Source organism: Betta splendens, chromosome 21 (genome assembly GCF_900634795.4).
Source record: "Betta splendens chromosome 21, fBetSpl5.4, whole genome shotgun sequence".
Classification (NCBI taxonomy): Eukaryota; Metazoa; Chordata; class Actinopteri; order Anabantiformes; family Osphronemidae; genus Betta; species Betta splendens.
In genome coordinates, this window is record NC_040899.1 from 1,309,854 (window position 1) to 1,335,321 (window position 25,468).

Below are 25,468 nucleotides of genomic sequence, written 5' to 3' on the forward strand. Positions count from 1 at the left end.
ACCTCTGTTGTAAAGTTGTAATAAAAACGCTTCTGTAGTCCATGGTGTTGAGTCTGAAACACATTTAATGGTTTTGTGACTCACGCTGGTTTGATTGACAGCTCGTCTTTAGTGGTGACAGTATGTACAGTAACACAGCAGGTGGGTGACAGTGAAGGGACGCTTCATGCGCTGTACAGCCAAATTAAACAAAGGTTACAAAAGGTTCCATCACATCCAACTGAAAACAAGCCACAAAAATCCATTTGCTCCCAGTCAGAAAAGTACAAAAACATTTATATACAGAGTCTGACTTCACATTAAAGCTCATTTCAAAGTTCCTCAGTTACCAAAAAGATCTGAACAGAGACATTAAAGTGCAGCTGATGACGTCAGTGCTCCAGCAGCACGTTCACGTGTTTCACTGCAGTTAGAACACGTCCGTGTCCACTGAGCCGTTGAACGGGAACATTAGTGGCTTTGATTTCGATCCAGGACGACGGGAGCCGAACTGAGAGTCCAACAACACGTTTGTGCTGCAGCTCGCCTACAGCTGTGGAGCAGCACCAAGGTTCTAACTGGACCCGACCGGGCCTTAACCCGCACATGTGATATTGCTACTTCTGCCACTAAAACAAAGTTTAAGACGAAAAAAAAGAAAATCAACTAAAAGACACACAGTAAGAATCGTGTTAAAAGCGACCGCTGCTTGATCCTCACGGGGTGAAGCTGGTCAAAGATAAAACCTAAACCACTGGTTCCTGAATGTTTACTCTTTAGGTCAAATGTCTGACGTTCAGACCAGAAAACCGCAAACATCACACATTATTCACACATCACGACCCCTGGGAAGGTGCTGCTCCACCTGCTGCCGCCAACCACACCAACACCTACAACTGATAGAATTCTTCATGTTTTCATAATAAAATAGTTGTAATTTCACAGGAATATTTTTACCTAAAACAGGTATGAAATTCAGAGTTTGGTCAGAATTTAGCCATTAGTTGATATTAAATCCCAGTTTCAATCTTCAACCCGTGGATTGTAAAGTAAAGTGTTGATCTTCACAAACGGCCTCTGAAGCCAATATGAAACAATTTATAGGAATTTTTTCATCTCAACCAGTCATGTTCTGGACACCCATTTGTTTCTTAACTGACCCAGAAATCCCTCGATGAATTAGTAAATGAATCCACTTCTGGCTGGTAGAGTTCCCTTTACACCATTTTGCATCCCCACTACTAGCGGACAGGATGCAGAACGGTGCACTTGTGGTCCGTAGCAGTGACAGGAGCCTCCGCTCACGTCAGGGGGCTTTGTTTGAACAAAGCCTCATCCACCAGCGCCTGCACAGTCATGCACACCTTCACCAGGCCCTTCTCCTCCAGGATGTGGTGAGGCAGACACAGCCGGTCCTGATGGGTTCACAGGCAGGAGACACAAGTTGAAGAACAGGGTTAGAGACATGCAGTTAAAACCTCGCGCTTTCCAGAAGTTGTTCTTGTAATTATTTGGAAGGAAAATGAACATAAAACAGTTTAAGCCCATTTCATGTTGGTAGGAAGCACTGCTCATTAGCAAACATCTGAAAACATGGAGACAACTTAACTACTGATTAGTCAGAAAAATGTCAGTCTGGAAAGTTTTGGAAAAATACCTATTTTTATGTTATATCAAGGACAAAGCATCTTTTTTCACTGCTGTGTGATTTCATGTCAAACACTGGGTGAAACAGACGACGTCCCTAAACAGCATTTATTACTTCAGACTTTCACACGATCAAAAGTCAAACACAGGCCATGAATACAATCCAATCCATGCAGTAGAAAGCCAACGTCCCATTTAATAACACTCTTCACGCCTGTGAAGGGCCCTCTGGAAACAGTGACCCTCCAGACTCAGACGCTGGCTGGAATCCGAACATGCCGTTTGTTTAAAGAAGTAAGTACACCTCACTCGCAATAATATGAAATAATTATTCAGCCTAATAAGTCACTAAATAAAAAGCAACTAGTTAATAACTACTGGCATATGGCTTCCGTCACTGTGTGCAGCTGGTACCGGCCCACGGATCAATAACCCTCCACTACTCAGTGGCCAGTGATGCATTCAGTTCGTCCATTCAGGCATCATGTGCTTGTGCAGTTCAATCATGTGTGGACCTTCAGTACCAGCGGAATATCAGAACCTCTGACCCCGTGGGGCTCTTTCATGGCCTCACGTTGCCTGCTGCTTCACACTCACTGCTTCCCTAGAAGCTTCACTGTCACTTCACTTTGGAGGTAAAACATCTGTGAAGCAGCAGGTGAGAGACGCTGGCTGATTATCACAACAGGAGAACACGGGAGTCTCAGCTTCTTGATAAATGTATTGTGTAACTAACTTTAGCAAAGGTTTTAGAAAATCTGACAACGACCAGTCTGTGAGAAGCAGTGAAATGATGAGCAGGTGCGAGAAGACAGTTACAGTCTCCTCATCACCAGCGTTTCTGGGCTAAGAGGCGGATGCAGACAGCCTGACCTGTGACAGCTTCACTCTCCTGCTGAACCTCAGCGGCTTCTACACAAAATGACCGATTTCCAGAGAGCTTATTCAGAATCTGCATTCTGTTAAATTCTGAGCATAATATTTCCTGTGCAACATAAATGCATCAACCAAAAAAAAGGGGGGTGGGCAGAAACAGGAGAGCTGTGATTGCAGGTGATCGACAGGAAACTGTTGTCGTGGTTACGTCAGCTCACTCCAAGTATAGGCCACAAAAAGCAGAACCAGGCAGAGGATGTGAACCAGGCTGGAGCCAATAAGGTCCCAGATTTGCCAGGCAGGGGGCGGAGTCTGAGTGGTGACGGACACCAATGTGGGAGCCTCTGCTGCCCCGGAGGACATGCGGTTTGGAGATGACATCGCCGCCTCCCGTTTCCTGTTCGGAGACGTATCCAAGGCAACCAGTGCCCGAACTGTGGCGCGAACCGGCTGCAGGCGCCGCTGAATGATGTCATAGGGCGAACAGAGGGAAGACTGGCACCCCCAATGAGGAAGGGAGGGGAATAAATAGGAAGGAAACAAATGTGGGGAAGAAAAGATGTGATGAAGGAGAGAAGGAGGATGGGAGAAGAGAACAGAGGAAATACAACAAGGGCAGGAAAGACAAGGTGGGAAATTAGGCATGAGGGAAATGAGATGGAACAGAAAAGGGAATGAGAGGTGAAAGAGGTTCCAAGGTGGAAAGGAAGAAAAAACAGAGAGAACACAAAAAAAACGTTTATGACAGGAAAAAAGAGGAGGTAAAAAGAAGAACAAAAACGGAGAGAGGAAGAGGAAGACGTGGAGCGTCCAGCCAGGAAGTAAAAAGAGAAAGAAAGGAGGTTAACCAATGAACCCAGAAGTCAAAGGTCATAGGTGAGAGCAGGTGGGATGAAGGCAAGCAGGAGTTTCCATGGCAACATGCTGGGATGCTTACAGAAAGAATGCGTGTAACCCTCCCAGTGAGCATCCCATAATGACTGCGTGAGAGGATAATGGGAGAGCCAGAGCAGCAGGTTAGCATAGCAACAGTTAGCACGTTAGCAATCAGGGGTAACGTCCACACAGTCAGTCAGCAAGCTGCAGAGATGGAGGTCAAAGGTCGCTCAAACAAGCAGCTCCCCCAGTGAAGAAGAGGCAGCGACCACAAGTAACAGACCACAGTAAAGCCAAGACACAGAGCTTCATACTAAAATGACTCCGTGTAACCACTAAAACACAGCAGCCACCAGGCCGCTGTTCCCCTCACGTCCAGCCGCTAAGCTGAGCTAAACTAAGATAAGCTAAGATAAGCTAAGATAAACTAAGCTAAGATAAGATAGGATGATCTGAGCGGTTGAACAGTCTTCCCAACATTCCCACAGTTCAGAGCTTAACAGCACTAACTGGACGGACTGGGACGCGTGTCCCTGGGTCCAAAGCAGCGTTTTGATTGAAGCTGCTCTTCTGATCGACTCCGGCCGAGATGGAGGAAGCTGGAAGCTACAGGCAGCGATGACAGCGACAGTGACAAATAAGCAATGTCCAGATGAACAAGGCTGAGAAAACACTGGTGGTTCCCAGGATCAAATGTCACTTTTATGTAATAGACTGATGCTGCTAAAAGTTTAAACCATCAGTTTTCTTCCCAGACATGGTTCAAAGTTTAACACCAGTGTCCTGCAAAAGTCCAATTTCAGCTCAGTGGCAGATTCACAGCAATACATCATCATCATCGTGACAAATAGACCTCAGTCAGCTGTGGTTTAGGACCTTTGCAGGACACGTCACTCAACTGATTCAGGGAGTTTCTCTGATGGGGGTGTGTTCAGGCTGTTCCTGTGGGTACAGAGACCTCTGCTGGATCACTGAGGCTAAACGCGCTGGCTTCACGATCGGAACACCCCAACCCTTCTGCCTGAAAACACCCGCAGGTCAGAGGTCGTCCCATCCTCAGGGCTCATGGGCCTCGTACCTCTGTCACACCAATCTTCCTGCACGCGTCCAGGAAGTTCTCCACGTTCCTCCGACACTTGGCCATGCTGAGCTTGGGCTAAAACGACACACAAACAAATCACATTTTTTCTAATGACGACAAGTGGTGCTGGAGACAGGAGTCATTCAAGGCCACGTACCACGGCGGGGGAGGGGACGTGGATGCTGCCCACAGAGCGCGGGCGAATGTGATTGGCCAGATGGCAGAGGACCACGCCGTCCATGAGAGACGAGCCCAGGTCCTCGGGAAGGTCGATCTTCAGCCTGCTCTCGATGCTCTGAGGAGGAAACCACACAGACGGGATGCTAACGGGAGCTGAAGCCGTCACGGTCTGATGGTGAATTCTTCAGCTACCATTAAAGGCGCCTGCTGACAGGTCACATACAGTACGACAGGACCCGACAGGAAGCACATAACAGAGTGTCTCACGTCTCTCAGCTGCTCCATCAGCTCCAGCTCCTCCCGCAGCTGCTCCATCTTCCTCCTCATGGTGAACTGAGGATCCACTGACTCCAGACTCTTGTGGCTCCGCAGGAAAACTGCAGCAAACATGACAGCAGGAACCTTAGCAACGCGCTCACATGAGCAGAGGACGCCCGGCCCAGAGTCTCACTGCAGCAACAAAAGGAGCAAGACCAGAACCCGATGACCACAGAACCAAAACACGACTCCAACTAGAACGGGTCAGTGTGTAGAACTGTACCGTGTGGCCACAGTGAGGCGCTACAGAACCTTCCGCAACAACCCTCAGGTTGGAACCATGTGACAACAGCTTTAATACGCAGAATAGGATATACAGCACGTGCTATCTGCGTATGAGAACGGTTCTAAAGCGCCACAACGCAGCAGAACCTGTTACGGGCCCCGTCATGTTTCCACTTGTTGTAGTCTGCTCTTCTCACAGTGATGCAGATGTGTTAAACTCCGACATTCAATCATTGGGGCCTCAACTCACCATTAGCTTAATACTAATTATCCCAAGCTTGTATGGTTGAACTGATTTCGTGGCGTCTCCCAGGGTTTCACCAAACCGCAGCCTGACCCTTTTATCCTGAGGACCTCATCACAAAGCTACACCATAGGACTCAACAACCTCCAGGGGGTAAAGAAACAAAAACACAAGTCCTTCACACAAACACACTGATCCCAACACGCAAAATGTGCAGGTTGAGACACACTCACATCTACGCACAAAACAAGTAATCACATGCAGCAGAATAACATTCAGAGCAGTCACACGCACACGCTTGGTTGTTAATGAGGTCAGAAGCAGCAGTTATTTTCCTGGTGATGTCACTCCACCCGAGGCCTGAACCTAATATACGCCATTACTCATAGTCTTATCTCAGACACACACACACACACACACACACACACACACACACACACACACACACACACACACACACACACACACACACACACACACACACACACACACACACACACACACACACACACACACACACACACACACACACACACACACAGGAAAACTTCTCTTACTTCTGACACTAAGCTGCAACTGTTTTCATGGGTATTGATCCTGAACCCGACGCTGCTCAACCTGATGGACCCTGATATCATCATCATCATCGTCACGCCACCAGGACAGAAACAACCCACTGAAGGATCAACTGGCTCCTTCAGAACACACAACGTAACGTAACGTAAATAATTTTATTTGTTTCTCAATTCATTACAGTTTTTTTAGTTATCTGTTAATTCACTTGGATCAAAGGTGCTTCATCCTAATAAAGCGTCACTTACTGCCTCCGAGGTTGTTCAATCGTTTTATGATTCAGATTTCTGGTATCGTTTCTGATCAAAGGCCATCAACCAGCAGTAAGTGGAAACAAAGACCGCTGCCTTTGTGAACCTCTGTTGATTTCCTGCAGCAGATCGTGGCCTTTTAAGGAGCAGCTGACTGAAAGGCGGCCTCCAGACACACAGTGTGACGCATCCATTCTAGTGGAAGGGGCACAATTATCCAACACTTAAAATACAGCAGCTAAAAATACATAGGCACTACAGCTCATGTCAGCCTGAGAGTGCTGTCCTTCACTGGACTCTGGAGCTTTGGTACAAGCACTGGATCAGCAGGTTCGAGGCAAAAGCTCCATGAATGAAGTGTTGAAGTTCATGGCACCACCGTTCATCTGTGTGATGCCTGGTCACACTGGTTACTGTGAACTGAGAAGGGTTCACCTCTAATAAATGTCATGTATCTTCAAATCAATTCACTGTATTTACAAATAATTCTGTATATGAGGACTTCAGAGACACAGTTTTCCTGGACTGATGATTCTTTTTCTGCTTTCTAGAATGTTTCTCCTATTTAGAGTCTGTGACAGCGGCGTCCACCACATGCTGCTCCTCTACAGCCAACACAGCAGCTCAGCAGCTGGAGACGAAGCAGCTCTTTGTTCAGTCTGTGTGGTCCCGGACCAAAACACGAGATGGGATACGAACCCACAGCAAAGGCTGGCTCCACAGGGACAAATGAACCACTTCACCATAACCAGCCATGGATCATCTTAACTTTATACAAACTGGTTTTCTGCCATTAGGAGTTGCATCTCTGATTCTCTAAGACCCAAGTGATGAGTTTTTACCCAGACATCAGGTGCGACCCTGCAGCCTCCTAAGGTGCTCAGCAGAAAGGAGGAACCTACCGCGGCAGTGCACGCCTCCATCGTCATGGCTACCAGGGGATTCCCTACGGAGGGCCGATGCCTGTGAGAGGAGGGAGGGGTCGAGAGTGGAAGGAGGAGGCGAGCAGGGCAGCGAGGGAGGGGCTACAGTGGTGTGTGCAGTGGAGGAAGGTGGGGGCACCAAGGGAACCAAGAACAGTAAGAAGAGTTCATTCCACGAAAAACACCCCAGAAACACCAATGTGACCAGAAAAGGTCCAGGAACATTGGTCGGGAGGGAGGTAAAACAGAGAGATCACCGGGAAGCAGGTACCGTACACCATGCGGATGTAAAGGTGAGTGAGAGGAGAGGAAGGTGTGAATCACGTGAAGAGGAGGAAGGGGCGACAACATGGAACAACACAGCACAAAACAAAAATCAAGATTAGTGGCATTTCACAGTACAGGTCATTACGTGCTGTTAGCAGTACGTTAGCATCATCAGCGCTAAGCAACAAGTCACACACAGCTAACTCAGCACACAAAGGCTGGACGGATGCTGGACAGGCGGCGGCCGCTGGTCCGCATGCAGCGTCACAGAGCACTAACTACGACCAGGTCCCTGCTCATTCAGGTCAAGTGACTAAGGTAAAACAGGTGAGGGCATCCCACAGCACGTCTGACCCAACAGCCGTTTTGTCCAACAGAGAGCACAACAGTTTGGCAGAATCAACTCACCTGAACGTGGCTTCAGGCCAAACGGGGTGGAGGGGAACGACGGCGGACCGCTGGCTGGAGATCTGTCGTCTCGCTGAGGAGGCAGAAGCACAAGCAGCCGTTAAGGCTTGTGTTTCTTCTCATGTCCTGACTGGTCATCCAGACAGAAGAAGCACACATGGACACACAGGCCTGACAGGAGCACTGGGGTCCAAACGGCGCAGAAAGCAGCTCTCCAACAATGTGGTTCATGAATGAATTACATCACAGGCTGAACGGTAACAATGCAGCACAAGCGTGACTGGAAGGCAGTCACAGATCGGCACGGCCGGAAACGGTTGATTCTCCAGTCACAACTAATCAAATCAACTTCCACGGAGTGAGAGATCTGGACGATAAGACACACCGGCTGCCAGGCCACAGCAAACACACACGCGACTGGGACGTGATGGAGGAAGGCGCAGCACTCACTCGTCTGGGCCGTGTTTACCTTGATGGACATATGCCACTCATACTGGCGACATGCAAGCTGGGCCTCAAACCTGGCCTTCTCTAGAATCATCTGTCTCTTCTTCTGGAACTCATAGCCTCCATCGTCGTGCTGCTACAGAACGCACCAAATGTTTAGGCCTTAGGTCTACATCAAACCACAGCCAGGCACCTGTCTGAGCACGAAAACACGCTTGTCCTGCTGGAATCATCCTCCATAAACCCGATCCTACTGCTGACGGGCCCTTGAACTCCTCCTGGATGTCAAGCAGGTCCAGTCAACAACTACAGGAAGTGACTGGGTGAGGTTCCATGAAGACATGAACAATATTAAATGTTTGTTTTACTGCTGGAGACATTTTTCATTCTACAGTAGTTCTGCTGAGGGCTGGTTCCAATCAGCTTCAGCTACCAGCCGTGAGTCCAATTAAAACAGCATGAACAGGAGGAAAGATCACAGCAAGAAAAACGTGTTTGAGGTGACACTGAGATCACCTTCATGATCACTTTACCACTAGACCGGACCGTTTAAAGCTCAACCTGGGTTTATGCCAACTCCCCAGCAGTTATTAGACACACGCACATCATCACCAGAGGCTGACACGCCTGCTAGCCGTACCTTCGGCGTGGAGGCTCCGTCGTCACTGTCCTGCCCACTGAGGAGAAGCAGAGCCAAACGTAAGCGGAGCAAATCATTCACTAACACTCAGAATGCTGGATGGTGACGGCAGGTGGAAGCAGCGTCTGACTCCGGTCTTACTTGAGCGACTCCTCCACCGTCACCATCTCCACCGGGTAGAGGTGGACTCCAGACAGGTCGTCCTGCTCCATGCTCGCTCTGACACACACACAGACAGACACGTTACTGAGCTGCTGTCACAGAGGTCCTCTGACTGCAGGCTGCTTCTCACCTGCTGGGGTCCTGCAGGAGCTCCACAGCCTCCTTCAACTGGTTGATCATGTCAATGTGCAGCTCTGTTCCTCTCGTGACCTTTGACCTGCTACCAGGCAGACATGAAAATGAGTGCATTGTGTCCTGTGAACGTGGTTTGAGACAGAGTCAAACTTACATTTGCTGCTGGGGCCACTGAGAGTCTTCTTCAATTCTGAGCGGCTCATCGAAGTCTGCGGCCGTCCGCCCCTGCACACAGCAGCACACACATCAGCACCAGCTGCAGCCGTCACATGACTCAGGCTGGCTCAGAGACGTTACCGACGTCTCCCTGTCACAGTAACTCTGTTATTTCTCATATTGAGGCAGATGTGTCTCACTAATCTGTCTGCAGGTTAAGTCCAACTAGAGCTGCAACATGCATTAAGCAGAGAGGACACAAGCAATCATGCATTATCTATTAATGAATATGGGCCCTGATGTTTGTGGTTCCTCAGAGAACATTCACGTGAGCGTGAACGTGCTCCTTCTCCTGCTGTGACTCCGCTGGTCCTGGCTCGTCAGCCTCCGCACCAGGTCTACAACTTCAGTCTTACAACAGAACTCAACGCACATCAGCGTAGTGACAGTTTGCTCACACTCCTGCAGCCTGAAGTGACAAGTACTTAATCCCATGCTCATGAACTGAAAGCATGGAGACTTGCCTTGATGTAGCTGACGAAGCGAGTGCTGAGGCTGGAGTCTCGGTAGCTGAACTGGTCCCTCAGGGCTTCGGTAGGACTCTCCTCGATCAGACGCACAGAGTCGGAGTTTGGATCCGCTGCCGAGGACGAAACATCACAAATGTGTTTGGGAGTCAAATCCATAGTGATTTAAATTTCCCCCTAAGTGTCAAACTAGCATATGCGTTCTGATAGTTCCGGCTGCCATCGACACGGCTCCTTGTGTTGCAAGCGTGTTTCGCACTAGCTCCATCATAAGAACAGAAATCTTCAGCCCGACTCGTTAGCGTGACGTCGCTCAGTGCTGACCTGACTGAGGCTGATTGAAGTCTATTTAAACCGAGCGTCTGGGGAGCGGCTGCTTTTGGCTGATACACTTTAGCAGCCCAGATACTCAGAGACGCAGCAGCCGCCAGCTTCTACAAGGATTCAATGACTGCCATCAAATCAAGAGCTCAGGTCAGTCCACGAACATGGTTTGCTCCCTGCACATCAGTCACATCACGCGTTCATTAGAACCTTCACCAGGCTCAGTTCACGGGCCCGTCTCTGTGCGCCTACCCGTCAGGGAGCTGATGTGCTCACTGGAGTCGTCTTTACTGAAGCCCTGCTCCTCTGTGATGTGGCTCATCGGCGCGTTGAGACTCAGACTGTCTTCATCTGACGGCTGCAACAACAACACACCTGATTAGAGCTGAACTGGTTGTGATCCGTTCATTTCAAAGCAGAGTGTCCAGCGGCTGCAGAGGGAACACCTTTGCCCAATTTTGAGTTAATGAAATATGAAACACACACAGAAAACCTGAACGCACTGTCGACATGTCGCGCACACACACACACACACACACACACACACACACACACACACACACACACACACACACACACACACACACACACACACACACACACACACACACACACACACACACACACACACACACACACACACACACACACACACACACACACACACACACACACACACACACACCTCCCTACCTCAGTAGCCGACAGACGCTTGTCTCCGTTGTCGCTGCCGACCCCTGAGTCACTGTCCTGCTTCTTCTGCTGCTCCATGTCGTCCACACTGCAGACACAGCACAGGTCACACAGCTGACACACACCGGATGAGGTGTGAGAGAGAGAGACACACACACACAAACTCCTCCCCTGGTTTGGCTCTGATTGACTGCTCACATCTGAGTTTTTATTGGCCTTGTGTTTTGATTAGGGCTGCTACAACAATTTGACAAATTGATAATAATCGATGATGGAAATTGATCGAAAATGATTTGCCGTTATAGATATAAAATATAAAATAAATAAAATAATGCAGCCGCTGGCTAAATGGCAGAGAAAATAAACCAAGCGGCAGCCGACAGACTGCGCCCTCATTTCTTCATATAAGCATTAAATATTAAACAAAGACAACGTTAACCTGCAAGTCACACAAAGTTCAGCTGGCGGTTTGTAAATACTACAGCGACACAGGAGAACGTAAGAATGAAACACTGGTGTCCCGGATGTAGCAAACGCTGTTTATCATCACGTGAAGACTCTTCATTAAGTGATGCTGTGTTAAACGTTACTTTGTTACTTAATCTGTTCTGTTCCCGTCCGCTGACTGCGCATCATCTCGTTCTCTACACAGTGATGAACAGCGCCACCACAGAACAGCAACTTAAACGGTGGAGACACTAAATGTAACAGCAGCATTAAAATATCACAGCATGATTTTTAGTGGTTGTCACTGTTGCCTCAGAGCCAGAAGGAGCCCAGGAGTCTCTGTGGAGTTTACACGTTCTCCCGTGTCTTCGTGGGTTTTCTCCCACAGTCGGGTTAATGCAGCTGCTGCAGAACTTCATGTTGGAACAAAACTCTATGCTTGCTTTGTTTATTTATATTTTGGATGTTGAAATTTTACTATTCAAATGCTGGATTTTGTCTTTTGTTTGAAATTTAAAGAGTCAAAATCTAAATTTAGTTTTAAAAAAAACCTGATAAGAGATTTCTAATAAGCAAAACATCTAATAATGTTTTTCATCCGATTATTTGAAAAAAATAATCAACAGATTAATCGATTATTAAAATAATCGTTAGTTGCAGCTCTAGTTTCAATGTATATGAAGTTTCTCATATCTCTTATCAGTCAGATGCCGAGTGAACACACTACAACCAGGTCAAATCTGTGCTGATGCGCAAACCAGCTGACAGATTTACACCTCAGTATTTAGGATTATCAGGTCACTGGTTCATCGGCTGCTGTGACCTTTGACCCTTGCTTGTCATGACGGTGAATTCAAATTAGCTCAGTGCTCTGGCTGCTAATATTGTGAATGCGTTTTATTCTGGCGGGGCACTTTGCCTTTCTCACAAGGTCTTGGTTTTAATGGAGATTTAAAAATAGCATCAATCTGCTCTCAGGTCCCTGAGGAGCGAGAGGAGGGAAACAGGACACCCACCGAGCCACCTGAGGTCGCCTTTTTAAAACTCTCATGTCTTTTCTTCTAAATACTCTTCTCTTACTGCTGCTTCATTGTTGTCTTTAGTTTGACTCTTTGTTTCCCATCCAGTTCTTACGTAATTGTGGTTTTGTTCCTAATCTTTCTTTCTTTCTCTGCACATTCCTTCCTCCAATCTCTACAAGGGCTCCATCAATTGGACCTAAAATAAATGTGTTTTCAGCAACAGCCTCACGCCAGCTTGGCCTTTACTCAGAGCCACAGCCTGACGCAGAAGCTGCAGGACTCACCTGCCGTTGGTGGGCCGTGACAGGCTGAGTCGCTCAATCACAGGCAGGTAGAGGGCGTCGGGCATCTTCTCACTGCGACATGCTTCCATGCTCAAATACTTGAATATGTGAACTTTACCCTTTATACAGATCTGGGAAGAGGACAGGATTCGGAGCATTAGACTCAGCAGCAGACACGGGGAGCGGCAGGACGGGCTGAGGCTGTACCTGAGCGGGTGGACTCTGCAGCGGGTTGTTCTCCAGTTGGAGCGACTGCAGCTGCCTCATCTTCCTGTAACACACCGGGATGGTCGACACCTTGTTACAGGAGAAGTCAAACTTGACTAGAGGAAGGTCGGCCAGGTCTGCGGGAGGAAGTTCGGCAGCTTCAGTTACTGAGGTGAAGATTAGACATTTCCTTTGTAGAGCTGTGAAACATTTAACTCAGCAGGTTTGTGTTTGTTAACACTGAACCTCAAACGGCTCAGTGTTCTCACAAAGTCAGATTTAAGTACGTCCCAGCAGCTTATGGAAATAAATGATGTATGAAAACACCACAAGTGTGTTTTAGCTTCAATTTGTCTTGTCCCTTTATAAAGTGAGAAACTCACTTTATAGATGACAGATGAACTAAAGAATAAAAGCTGCTGAACCTGCACGAGGACCCTTGATGGATCTGACCCTGATGAACTCTGCACATCAATGTGGAAAATCTACACATTTGAATTTTGGCCTGGCTGAAACCACCAACACGTTCCCCATCATCCACAACAATGCAGCTGTTGTTACTTCCAGAGGGGGGGTTGTAATTGTTAGCAGCCGAGTGTTTCTGAATCTGGTTCCTTATTAGAAATGAATCACCTGGAATCAATAGCCTTTTGAAGAGCAAATGTTTAGATTGATAGCAGCTGAGATGTGAACCAAGGCGATCACGTTGAAACCAGCAGGATTTTATGTGAGGCAGGCGATAATGGCCAGATGTTAGGGTTAAGGTCTGTGTCACATCCACGAAAGCAAAGCAACTGAGTCACCAGTGTTTGTTAGTTTCTCCACCTAAGGAAGAGGCTGCGTGGTCCCCAGAGGATACAGCCTGCTGATACACTGAAACGCACATCGTGTTGTGATGTCAGGGTTTGATCATGTTCTGTTGAATCAGAATCCAAGTCAAATAAATACTCTTCTTATTAAATCCATTCAGTTATTATGGGATGTTCTGTTCTGCCTAGCATGAGCCTGGCCATAGTGACTGAGGCCCCCTCAGCTCTGCAGATCTGATCTTCTGACATTAGGGCTCCTGCACTTTGAGCTTGGCTGACCCTTCACGGTGGTCTATCACCCCTCGTACCAGGCTGCCTCTCAGTCTGATCCGACCTGACCCTGCTGAGGCAGATCAAAGCCCATCAATCAAGCCCACAGATGTTGTCGCAGTTATAGACACGCACGAGCAGTTATTAAATCCAGTCGCTCGTCATGGTGCTGGAGGAATCAGTTTCAGAGCTTCTGCTTTTTAACTGTTTTATTTCTCTGCTCTTTTCCAAGAATGAACCACAAGCTGCTGATCAGGAGCAGGATATGCTGGCTGGTTTAGGAATGTCTCTCTGGGAGCTAGAGTCGAGTCCGATAAACTTCAGACCGATGCCTGAATGGAAGTAATGCTGCAGATTGAGTCATTTTTAATCAGGAAAACAACTTGGAGTTCAGAAGTCACCTTTTGTCTATGAAGACTTCCTGAACTGTGAAGAGAAGCTTCTGAACTGAATAACACATCCGACTCCATTGAAAGTAACGAGTAATCGAGTCTGTGGTCAAACAAACAGTTCAGAGGATTAAACGTCCTGGGTTTTCTTTAAGTTGCCCCTAGTGTGAGCATCTAACGCTCACTATAGCCAGAATCCCGCCTCCCTCCTGCCTCAGCCAATAGGAGCCACTGGCTCAGTCTCCAGATGACTTCCAGAGGTTCGTGGTTCTTGGTGTCGCTGACTAATTTCAGACTTTGGGGACTGACTGAGGGTTGAGGGTATTTTTAGTGACTGGGTCAGGCGTGGCAGAACACGGAAGACCGCGAGCTGTCGGAGTAACCAACACCAGCGCCAACAGCAGCTTTTCTCACCAGCTACACTGCAGGCTTCATCTGGTCCCTGTCACCACTAACCTTCTGGCAGGACGCAAAGGAGGTTTCGCCGAACGTTTAGTTCTCGCAGAGTCTTGAGTCGGCCGATGTGACGAGGAAGAGCCGTGATCTCGTTGCAGCTGACATCCTGATGGAACCAACATCAGAGGTTCTGGTCATTACAACACAGGAGTGAAACTCACCAGTAATTTCATAAGGGCCCGGTTTGTTACAGCCCTCTTTTTTCATGTATAACAGATGCTTCTGTGTTTGTGATCCGTGGCGTCAGACGTCGTCCTGCAGCTGATTCTGCTGCCAGCAGACGATGCAGCATCGTCACAGACTCCCAGTCTCAGCCAGCGGCCACATTGTCAGTAGCGAGGCAGTGCAGCTCCACATGCAGGCCAGGAATAATGCTGAACGGCAGCAACGCCCCACTGCCTCAAATACTAAGGTCCAATTGAAGTGTTTCTTTTTGTACTGGAGGTTTTGTTCCTTGGCATCTAGTTCTAAGCTACATTACATCTATGTGGACTGAAGGAGCCTCACCAGCTCCATGAGGCCGTGCAGCCGTCCGATGCTCTCCGGCAGACCCACCAGCCTGTTGTTGCTGGCGTTGAGGACTCTCAGAGGTAAACTACAGAGACAGGCCGGCAGACAGCCCAGCTGGTTCCGACTGCAACACAAACGTCACACTGTCATTACCAAGCAGATCCCAAAACAAACACATAAAAGAGCGATGAGCCAAAAATACAGTGCGATACGGAGCAGGTAGAGCTACGAGAGCCGCATCACGCTCTAACACGTCTGTCGTGGTGCCTCCAAGAAGCTCATCTGTAACAGGTCAGCACAGATTTGTTGCTGACTCTGTTGGTCTCATATACTGATAAGATGAGGCCTGAGGACACGCCTTTTCCTGTTCCTTCATATCTATGTTGTAAAGTACTTTACTAAGGGTTTCAGTAAAACCAGACATGTGAAACCCTCTAAGCATTCAGGAAGCATTTAATGACTTTATTCAGCTGCTCCACCACAATTCATCTTATTTTCTGTTATCAGACGTGACTGATGTTTAAAACTGAACTTAAAAACAACACATCTTTACTCCTGGAGGCAACAGTACCGTCAAGGCGTTTCCAGGTGTGAGGAGCACACTGATGCAGGAGCAGCTCGTAGCAGATGTGCGTACCTGAGGTTTAGGGAGGTGAGCGACTGCAGGCCGATGATGCTGTCGGGGATGGTCCTGATGCAGTTGTGATACAGGTTTAGCGTCTCCAAGGCAACCAGGTGACAGACCTCTGAGGGGACGTCTGCCAAGCGGTTCTTCGACAGGTCTGCAGAGAAACAATAACCAACCACAGTGAGATCAGCCTTTATTTCCATCTAGTGTGTTATTATAAAATAAGCCTCCAGACAGTCCGAGTACGACCCACTAAGCTTTATCTGAGGTGTCAGAGGTCAGCTGCTCCAGGCCAGGCCTGTTACGTCACATCCTGCTATATCTCAGCAGCAGCCAAATAAGGGCCAGAAGTGTCAGGGCCAAAGACTCCACAACTTTTGTTTTTTTAAAGGCCTGAGAGGAGAACAAGGGTCTGAGAGCTGTACAGTTACAACCGTCCAATCAATCCTTTACTGTTGTTCCACTGATGACTTCCTCACAACTCTCCCACCCGTGGTTCTATTATACCCGAGGTTCTGAGGATGGGGGTTTAAATACTACAATACCCATAAACCTCAGCCAACAGCAGTTCATACTATGCCCTCGTTGGAACCAGAGTTTCTTCCCCAACAAAAGAGCCAGAGTTGACGTGACCTGATGAGCACAGAGCAGCAGTTGGGCCGATCTTGGTCAGCTTTCAGTGAAACACAAACCACACAATGCTGTAAATCAAACTGAAATTTATGTTGCAGCTTCACAGCAGCAGGATTTTCATCTCATTGGGGGTCACACAGACACAGGAAAAGCTATTTCAAGCCGTGTGGTTGGAAACAAAGAGTCGGTCAGTCCTGCTTTTATGCAACCCGACTCAACCAGCAGCTGCACAGTGGAGCATGTGAGGCCTCAAACCTCTGAATAATACAGAAACACGGACTCTGACCACCCGACCCAAATTTGAATGTAGTGTGAGGTCATGTGAGCAGCGCTGACAAAGGTCTGAGGCAAACTACTACTACTACTACTACTACTACTACTACTACTACTACACCCCCACACCAGTTTATGCAACAGAAGAGGAAAGGCTTTAGTACAGACCAACATAAAATAAGTTTCGTATTAAATCAAGCAGAAGAGATAAAGCAGAACAGCATCAATGTGAATTTCTACATCACTGCAAAGGACACATTTAGTCCTTTCTCATATGTTCCATTGTTTTGCCTGCACTTCAACACAGGGTACAGTCTCCATTAAAGCTCACGTAAAAAAAAGTCTTTGTCAGATCAACTAAACTAGGAAGCACTGAGCAGTGACCTCAGGTAAGAGTTTAAGTGGGAGAGTTTCGAGTCACTTCTCTTCACGGGACGTGTTTCAACTAGCAGCATCAGAGATTCCGTTCCTGTTTGTCGGCTACTGATAAAGACCATGTCCTCAGTCCTCCCGAATCAGACCTGAGGGAAATGTCCTGAGGTTTCATTCACACTTATGCTCAAACTCAAGTGTGAGCGTTATGTGAGATGTTTGCTCCTTTCAATCGCAGGAAAACAGCAGATTACATTAAAGTCCTGGAAAAAGAAATGGAAAACACAGGAACAAAACATGTAAATCAGCTTCATGTGGAATGTACACAGCCTCAGTAAAGCAGGTGACCACGCGGTGGGCGTCGTAAAGCAGCCGTGGCCATCACTTCCTGTAACACACTCGTCCTAATAGCAGCTCTTTTGTCAGCAGTTGATCCAACAGTCAAATCATGAAATGACAACTCCAAAACGTGGAGCTCCTTTAATAGACAGTGGCAAATCAGAGGTTCTAATGAATAATGCATCCGCACAGTCCTGGAGCCATGACAACATGAACCCACAGATACGAGCGTTACAGCTCGCAGACAGGAGCAGGCTGGAGCGGTTCCCTGTTCACAACAGCGACAGCAAAACACACCTGCCAGGTTTGAGCCGGGTACGAACCCAAGCCTGGACCCATCCGTCCAGGTCGGCTGAAGCAGCCAGCGTGGCGCCTTCACATGCTCTGGTCACCATGCTACAGACATGAGCTAACTGAGGGCTGGGATCGAACGGAGCAACGCTGCCTTGTAATGCAAACACTCACTGCATCAGACTGCAGATGTGCCGGCAGCGTGGTCACTACTAGCTGAGGACTGAAGCTAAAAGCAGACTCATGAAACACGCACCATCAGCTCTGCACAAAACTGACGTAAAACCAGTACGAATACGATGAGTTTGTTGATCCCACAGAGACCAAGAGACTTTTATTTTTACTGCACAGACACATGGCTGTGGTGGACCAACTCCCTGACAGAGCAGGAATGTGGAGGCTGAGCCGCCGAGACACAGGAATGCTTCCTGCCCACGACAGGGAAGGAGGCAAGGGAAGGAAGCAAGAGGACAAGTGTACACTGGTGAAGGGGGTCACGATGTTTGTGCGATTCAGGTCGTCTGTCCGTGAGAGTCTGGAGCAGCTGTGCAGGAAAAGGCAACAAGGCTTCACCCTCACACCAGCGAAAGAGAAACCGAACCGTAGTCTGACCTCCAGTGCACGGAGAAGAAACCTCAGCCATTATCATTGGGTTTCCATACAAGCAGAATCTCATAGCGTTGTCATATTAGAAGGGTCGGCTGCATGTGTGAACAGCTCCTGGTACAAATCACAGTTCCATCCCCCACAGACCAATGCGGGGCGAAGATCACCAACCAGAAGCCATCAACACCTCAGTACTCAGAGTCCACATTAAAATCATTTGCAGCTATGAAGCATGAGCTGTTCTGATGACAACGCTGTGCTTCAATAATAAGTGAGTATTTTAATGGTTGGTGTGAAACCAGTGGAACAACACAAACACTGTGGTTTCAGAGTCAGCAAAACAAAACGGAACTTGGCCCAGATGTGGAGAGAGCCATCAAGCTCCTCGGACGGGGTGGGAGTCAGGACGGGCCTTTGGTCCTCACCACTCGCTCGCTACAAAAGGAAACCTGCTGAAAAACCCATAATCCGATGTCGTACGTTAGTAAGAACATCACCACAACAATGGAGGTCCATCACTCTAGTTTTGAAAAAAAAAAAAAAAACTTCAGTCAGCTTCTCTGTAAATGTACCATAACCAGGACAGAAGAGATGGAGCTGAAGTCGCCATGACGACCATGAGATGCAGAGTGGGAAGTTTCACACGTGGGCCGATCTCACGTTTATCTTGCTTTCATTCAACATGCAGAGCAGTGAAGACCAGTCCAACCAGTAGCACCCTCCGTCTGCCCAGTTAGAGTTTAGCCCCTGAACCATCCTCGTCCAGCAGCAGCAGATCCGTTGAAGCCGCCCTCTGTGTCGGGCTCCTTATTTATGTTTTCGGTGCAAATAAATACCTTCAAACATTAGAGGGGGGCGTTTTGTGGTTCCACTCACACAGTGATTGCTTTGTATCCACGCGGTCCAACGCTGGCAGCTTTGAGAAGCTCCGGCCAATACCTCAATCCTTGTTTGTTTGTGACAGATAACTTTCTGATGAAAACGTGTCAGAACCTCAGTCCTGCCGGCCTGTTCCCAGCAGTTCCCTCCTCCTCATCCTGTTTGCTTCGCTCCACTTCTCCCTGTCAGCCGTTACGTAACGGGCCGAGTGGCTCAGCGGCCGTCCGCCCACGCAGCTCCTTCTTCTGGAGACGTGGAGCTGGGCCCGGCTCCCGGGCCGCGTTTAGCTGTTTGGTCACTTAGTCGAGTGACGCTGACGGCGATGTCCTCTCGCTAGTCCCACTCCCCCGCCTCCTCTGAAGAGAAACGAACCACCCCCAAAGGCCCGGCGGCTCCGGTACCACCCATCAGACAGTTGGGATGTGTTGGCATCAGAGGCTGCTTCTGTGAAGCCACCTGGTCTCAGGTTTCCAAGCAGAACCAGAGCCGGACTGGATTGTGGACCGAACAAAGACGGCCGTTACGCGTCAGAGCTGACATCTTCAGGGTTCCTGGGGTTCTGACCTGAGCTGAGCCCAGTCTGACCCGGTGACCAGCAGCTGTAGTTTAGCTGACGGGAATCAGACTTTCACATCTACAGCTCAATAATCACCCATGACAGCGTATTTACCAACGAAATAAAAGCATCAGACTCAAATCACTTCAAAGGCCGTGAAAAACTACATTTTCTCTGGATGAGAACGAGACAAAGAGAAAAACACGTTGCCTTCGATTGGATTAGAGGGGAGTCAGCATCAGGCCCCCACCGCTGACCCACATCCTTCATCACCGCTCACACAGCAAACCATCGTGGTGACACACTTCAAACACTCGGCCCAGTAACCAGCAAGTAGCAGAGCGTCACCTGAGGCAACACAGCCACCGTCGGCTGTATGAGACGCTGGGGGGGGCGTCAGTGTTAGGGGGGGCAGCTGCATGAGCTGCGAGGGGGGGTCGGCAGCGTGAGGGGGGCGGCTGCATGAGACGCGGGGGGGGGGGGGGGGGGGGGGGGGGGGTCGGCAGCGTGAGGCATGGGGGGGGGGGGGCATTAGGATAAGCCTGCAGCCAGCAGTCATGGTGAACCAGTTCCGATGCCAGCGGCGCTAAGTGGGCGATGGGGGGGGGGGGGGGGGGGGGGGCGTGGGGGATGAGGCTGCTCCCGTTTATTTATTCAGAGGGTTCTGCCTCAAACTGCAAAAGCTGTATTTATGTACAGGAAGCCTGTAAAAGCAAAGACGGGAACGTGAGGAGCCTCATTCAGAAACTCCGGCCCGCTCTCACGTTGACCGCGCGTGCAGCAGATGAGGCGGCCTCATTTACGCAGGACCTCATCACGTCAGCTGGGTCTGAACAGAACCACCAGCGAGGCCTAGAGATGAGATCCAAACCACGCGATCTGAAAAGGATGTCACAGCGCGCGGTCACGCTCAGAACCGGGCCAACTCAGGGATCCGGGTTCCAGGGTCCTGACCTCTCACTTTAGAACTTGACTCCAAACGTGTTCGTGTTCTGAAGGACCAGGTCACAGCCGCATGTGGACAAACAGAACCAAACACTGGACCCAGCGAGCGGCACCTGCAGCGGCCCGTACGCGACGCGGCGCCGCTGCGTTGGAGCGGATCTTGGCTTCCCGACAGGAAACCATCTGAGCGCTGCCTCCTGGAAACAATGAGTTTGGGCGGAGCCGCTTCCCGTCCGTGCAGACGAGAAGAGGTGCTGCTCAGGAAACGCTACTGGTTTGAGTTCGCTGGTTTGGGCCCAGCCACCAGTTTGACGGCAGTAATTCAGTTTAAACTGGATGCATCAAACACATGATCAATATAACATTTGCACAGTCTTTGAGTAAATGGGACGTATAGAACAGTGATCTGGACCTGACGGGACTTCAGTCGACTCTGCCCCACTTTCCTCCATTAACTGCTTCATTCTCTATACATGAGGCGCCGGCCTGTCCCAGCCCCCCTGAACGCCACGTCCAGGAGGAAGTCCAAGGTGTAGAACCAGCTCAAAGCCCAAAGAACCACCTTTGGCTCCTCGTGTCCAATCTGCTCTAGGTTCTGATAGTTGTTTGTTTTGGCACCGCTCCGTAAAACTGATGCCGTCCTGACAGAACCCAGAAACTGGGTGGTGCATCCTCCGTGACCGGAGCCTTTGGACCGAGTTCACCCCCATCACTTGTGTTCAGGTGTGGTTGGAACACCAGAGGATGGACCCTCCCCTGACCCGACCCGACCCGACCCGAGCCGAGCCCATCACATTCCTGGAAAATCACTGCTTCCTCTGAGTGTGTGCTGTGAAGGGAAGGGTGAGGTGACACATGCGTCACAGTGTTCACCTGGTGATCAGCTAACGACACACACACTGCAGCTCAGAGCCACGGACCCGACGGGCCTGGACCTCAGCCACGGACCCGACGGGCCCGGACCTCAGAGCCACGGACCCGACGGGCCTGGACCTCAGCCACGGACCCGACGGGCCCGGACCTCAGAGCCACTGACCCGACGGGCCTGGACCTCAGAGCCACGGACCCGACGGGCCTGGACCTCAGAGCCACGGACCCGACGGGCCTGGACCTCAGCCACGGACCCGACGGGCCCGGACCTCAGAGCCACTGACCCGACGGGCCTGGACCTCAGAGCCACGGACCCGACGGGCCCGGACCTCAGCCATGGACCCGACGGGCCCGGACCTCAGCCATGGACCCGACGGGCCCGGACCTCAGCCACGGACCCGACGGGCCTGGACCTCAGAGCCACTGACCCGACGGGCCCGGACCTCAGCCACGGACCCGACGGGCCCGGACCTCAGAGCCATGGACCTGACGGGCCTGGACCTCAGAGCCACTGACCCGACGGGCCCGGACCTCAGCCACGGACCCGACGGGCCTGGACCTCAGCCACGGACCCGACGGGCCTGGACCTCAGAGCCATGGACCTGACGGGCCTGGACCTCAGAGCCACTGACCCGACGGGCCTGGACCTCAGAGCCACTGACCCGACGGGCCTGGACCTCAGAGCCACTGACCCGACGGGCCTGGACCTGAGCCACAGCTACACAAACGACCTGTCTGGACAAGGTCAGAACCAAGATCTGACTTCACTAACATGAATACACGGAGGCCACGAACACATGAGACGTGCTACAGATAAAGAGATAATCGGAGAAAAGTAGATCATCCTCATTTCAGCTCCTACAGAACACAGAACGAAGGATTAACAGGACGGAGGCGAGACAGAATCTGAAGCAGTGGGAGGACGAGAAGCAGGTTGTTTTACCGCTCGTCTATTTTTATCTGGATTTGTGAGATGGAGGTCAGAGAAAACTGGAAAAGGCTGCAGATGGGTGGAATATGAAGCAAACGTAGGATCTTATGTAATCACACACACGGATGTTGTTCCTGAGGCCGTGACGCATGTAGCACAAACACGCACACGCGCACACACACACAAAGCACGCACACACACACACACACACACACAGCACGCATACACACACACACACACACACACACACACACACACACACACACACACACACACACACACACACACAAAGCACGCACATATTCCAAAATGAAAACACAACAAAAGCAGCTTGTTGTTTTACTTCTATTTCCAAGCAGTCAATCCAACAGAAAGTAAAACACACACACACAGTCTGGAAATCACCTGCCTTCACATTTCTTTGAAAATCCCCCACAACTACTTGGAACCTGACGCATCAGTTTCACGACCCGGTAGAGCAGGAGGTTCTACTCCAATTTAAAAGAACCAATACCAGCTTTATCCAAACCTGACTGAGATCCAAACCAACCAAAAAGGCCTTGCTGGGAACCGTCTAGCCCGCTAACTGCTTGAATCAGCCCAATGGTTCTGCTCGGTGCTGGTAGAGAGGAGCGGCTCCACACGATGACCCTGGCAACGGACCACACCAACCTGTGCCAGAACAACGGACCCGGCTTCATGCTTTGTAAAGAAGACGGGCCGTCACCGCCTGTACTGCTGACCTGGTCGACGCTCCCGCCAACAAATGAACCGCTCCAGAGCAGTTTGGGCCAGAGACAAACGAGCAGCAGAGGGTCACAAAACACCAGGAGGCCTTTTCCCAGCACGACCCACATCAGGGTTCTGTTTGGACTGGTCTGGACTGCTACGTGTCCACCGGCATCCACCCCCGGAGACACTGCAAGTCCACCAGCCTTCATTCAAACACGTGCTGTTCTTCATGCTCCTCTTCATTATGGTCCTACTCATGTTTTGAACTTGGAGACATTTCATTCTGGAAGAAACACACTGGTTCACAGTCACTCGGTTTTACTCACAAGCGTAAACCCATCGAACGTCTCACCTGGGCAGGTGTGACAGCTGTCAATCAGTGAGGGGGGTTAGCGTTAGCATTAGCATCCAGGTGAGCGCCTTTAAACTAAACCGCTACAAAACTACACCCGCTGACAACAGCGCGCGCGCACACACACACACGCACACGCACACACACGCACACGCACGCACACACACACACACACACACACACACACACACACACACACACGCACACACGCACACACGGGTTCGGGTGCAGTTTAAACTACAGGTGTATGTTCAAACCTGAGGTTCGGTTCCCTTCGTGTCACCACGGATAAACTCGCTCTTTATGTAATTACTAACGGAAATGCCAGCGCCATGAATAAAGTCCAACGGTCACTAATGGACGGGTCTGCGCTCTGGTACTCTGGTACCGCCCCGCACCGCAGGGCAACGCAGGCGGACGCGGGACCCTACCTGCCTCCACCGTGTCCGTCAGATCGTGGTTGGCGGCCGTCCGAGGAAACTCCTTCAGTTTTCGGGAGCTGAGGCCGAGGACGCCGCTGGCCGCCGCCTCCTCCAGCGCCCGCTCCAAGCCGCGGTTCGGCGGCAGGTTGTGCGTCTGGACCGACGCCGGAGAACCGAGCTGGGGGTGAGGGGGGCGAGCCGCCTCCGGTCCCAGCGTCGCCATAGCGTCGCCCCTCTCCGCCGCGTGTGGGTCGCTTGTGACTGAGCCAGAGAACGGGGTTCGCTAATGCCGAGCCGAGCCGAGCCGAGCCGAACCGAACCGAACCGCTCCGCGCGTTGAGCTTCCTCCTCGGTTGGAGCCCCCGCGTCTGCCCGCGCGTCGAGTCAAGTCGTAGAGAGAAACGAATGGTGCCACATCCGGCCTTGGCCTTTCACAATAAAGACTACTTCAACCTATAGCTCTATTTTCTATTGCCAGATGACAGATTGAAATGAATCATCAAAATAAATATAGCTTAAATAGCGTTTAATATTAGAGGGAGTGTGTATGGAAGACACCTCTTCAGTAATATGTATGAAAGGATTTCACTAGTATTTGAGAGTATCATTCTGAATATTATCACCTCATATTTAACAGTGCCGCTGTAGAACAGCATGGCTGACTTCCCCACATTCACGCCGAGCTGCTTTGCGTATTTCCTGTTCGCAAAAACTGGACTAGCGTCTGAGAAACAGCTGGTACTGTTGGTGAACAGCGACATCTGCTGAACGAATCCAATAAAACGTCCTGCACATGTGAACACGAGAAGGTTCGGACAGGAAAACAATGATTTACGGCTTCATTAATTTTTAATAATTTACCCCCCAAAAAACAAAACAATAAATAGCAGATTGCATTGATACTGCTAGTTGTTTTCAAGATTCAAATTCAAGATTATTTATTGTCACTGTACTAAGTGCAAGTAGTGGGTATCGGAGAAAGCCTTATAGTGCAGTGCAATAATAGATACAATAAAATAATTATACATATAAAATGAATGAATTAATAATTATATACAATGAAATATAATAGAATGTAAACATTAGTATAAACATGAACAGAAGTGCAACAAATTCTTTGTTTTAGCATGAGCAGCAGAGTGTAACAGACAGTAACAGACTGGACAAAGTGATCAGGACGGCTTATTAGCATAAGTATTGCTGCAGCATTTAAATACGTATTAAATATAGAACGCAACAATGCTTAACGTAAAAACATGGCGGAGCTTCAGACTGTGTGCGTTACCAGCGAGCTGCATTTAGCTCCTGTATGA

The 25,468-nt window shown here is 49.7% G+C and overlaps 1 protein-coding gene across 12 annotated transcripts; it reads right to left on the reverse strand.

Annotated features, from left to right (window-relative positions):
• Positions 1–47: 47 nt before the first annotated feature.
• lrch1 (leucine-rich repeats and calponin homology (CH) domain containing 1) lies at positions 48–24,570 on the reverse strand. 12 transcript variants are annotated; one of them, XM_029135915.3, is made up of 20 exons: positions 24,165–24,570; positions 15,964–16,108; positions 15,324–15,450; positions 14,817–14,922; positions 12,893–13,029; positions 12,686–12,816; positions 10,933–11,020; positions 10,492–10,597; positions 9,913–10,028; positions 9,387–9,457; positions 9,228–9,314; positions 9,077–9,154; positions 8,936–8,972; positions 8,318–8,431; positions 7,849–7,921; positions 7,153–7,275; positions 4,907–5,016; positions 4,617–4,754; positions 4,457–4,534; positions 48–2,997 (listed from the first exon to the last, which is right to left on the reverse strand). In XM_029135915.3, the coding sequence occupies exons 1-20, from the start codon at positions 24,376–24,378 to the stop codon at positions 2,707–2,709; spliced, it is 2,370 nt and encodes a 789-aa protein (XP_028991748.1). In that variant the 5' UTR covers positions 24,379–24,570; the 3' UTR covers positions 48–2,706. The 12 variants fall into 12 exon arrangements, 11 of the variants coding, with proteins under 11 accessions (XP_028991748.1, XP_028991747.1, XP_028991751.1 ...); XM_029135914.2 differs by having other exon boundaries at positions 9,228–9,317; XM_029135918.2 differs by having other exon boundaries at positions 48–1,394; positions 9,228–9,317; positions 24,165–24,569.
• Positions 24,571–25,468: the final 898 nt, after the last annotated feature.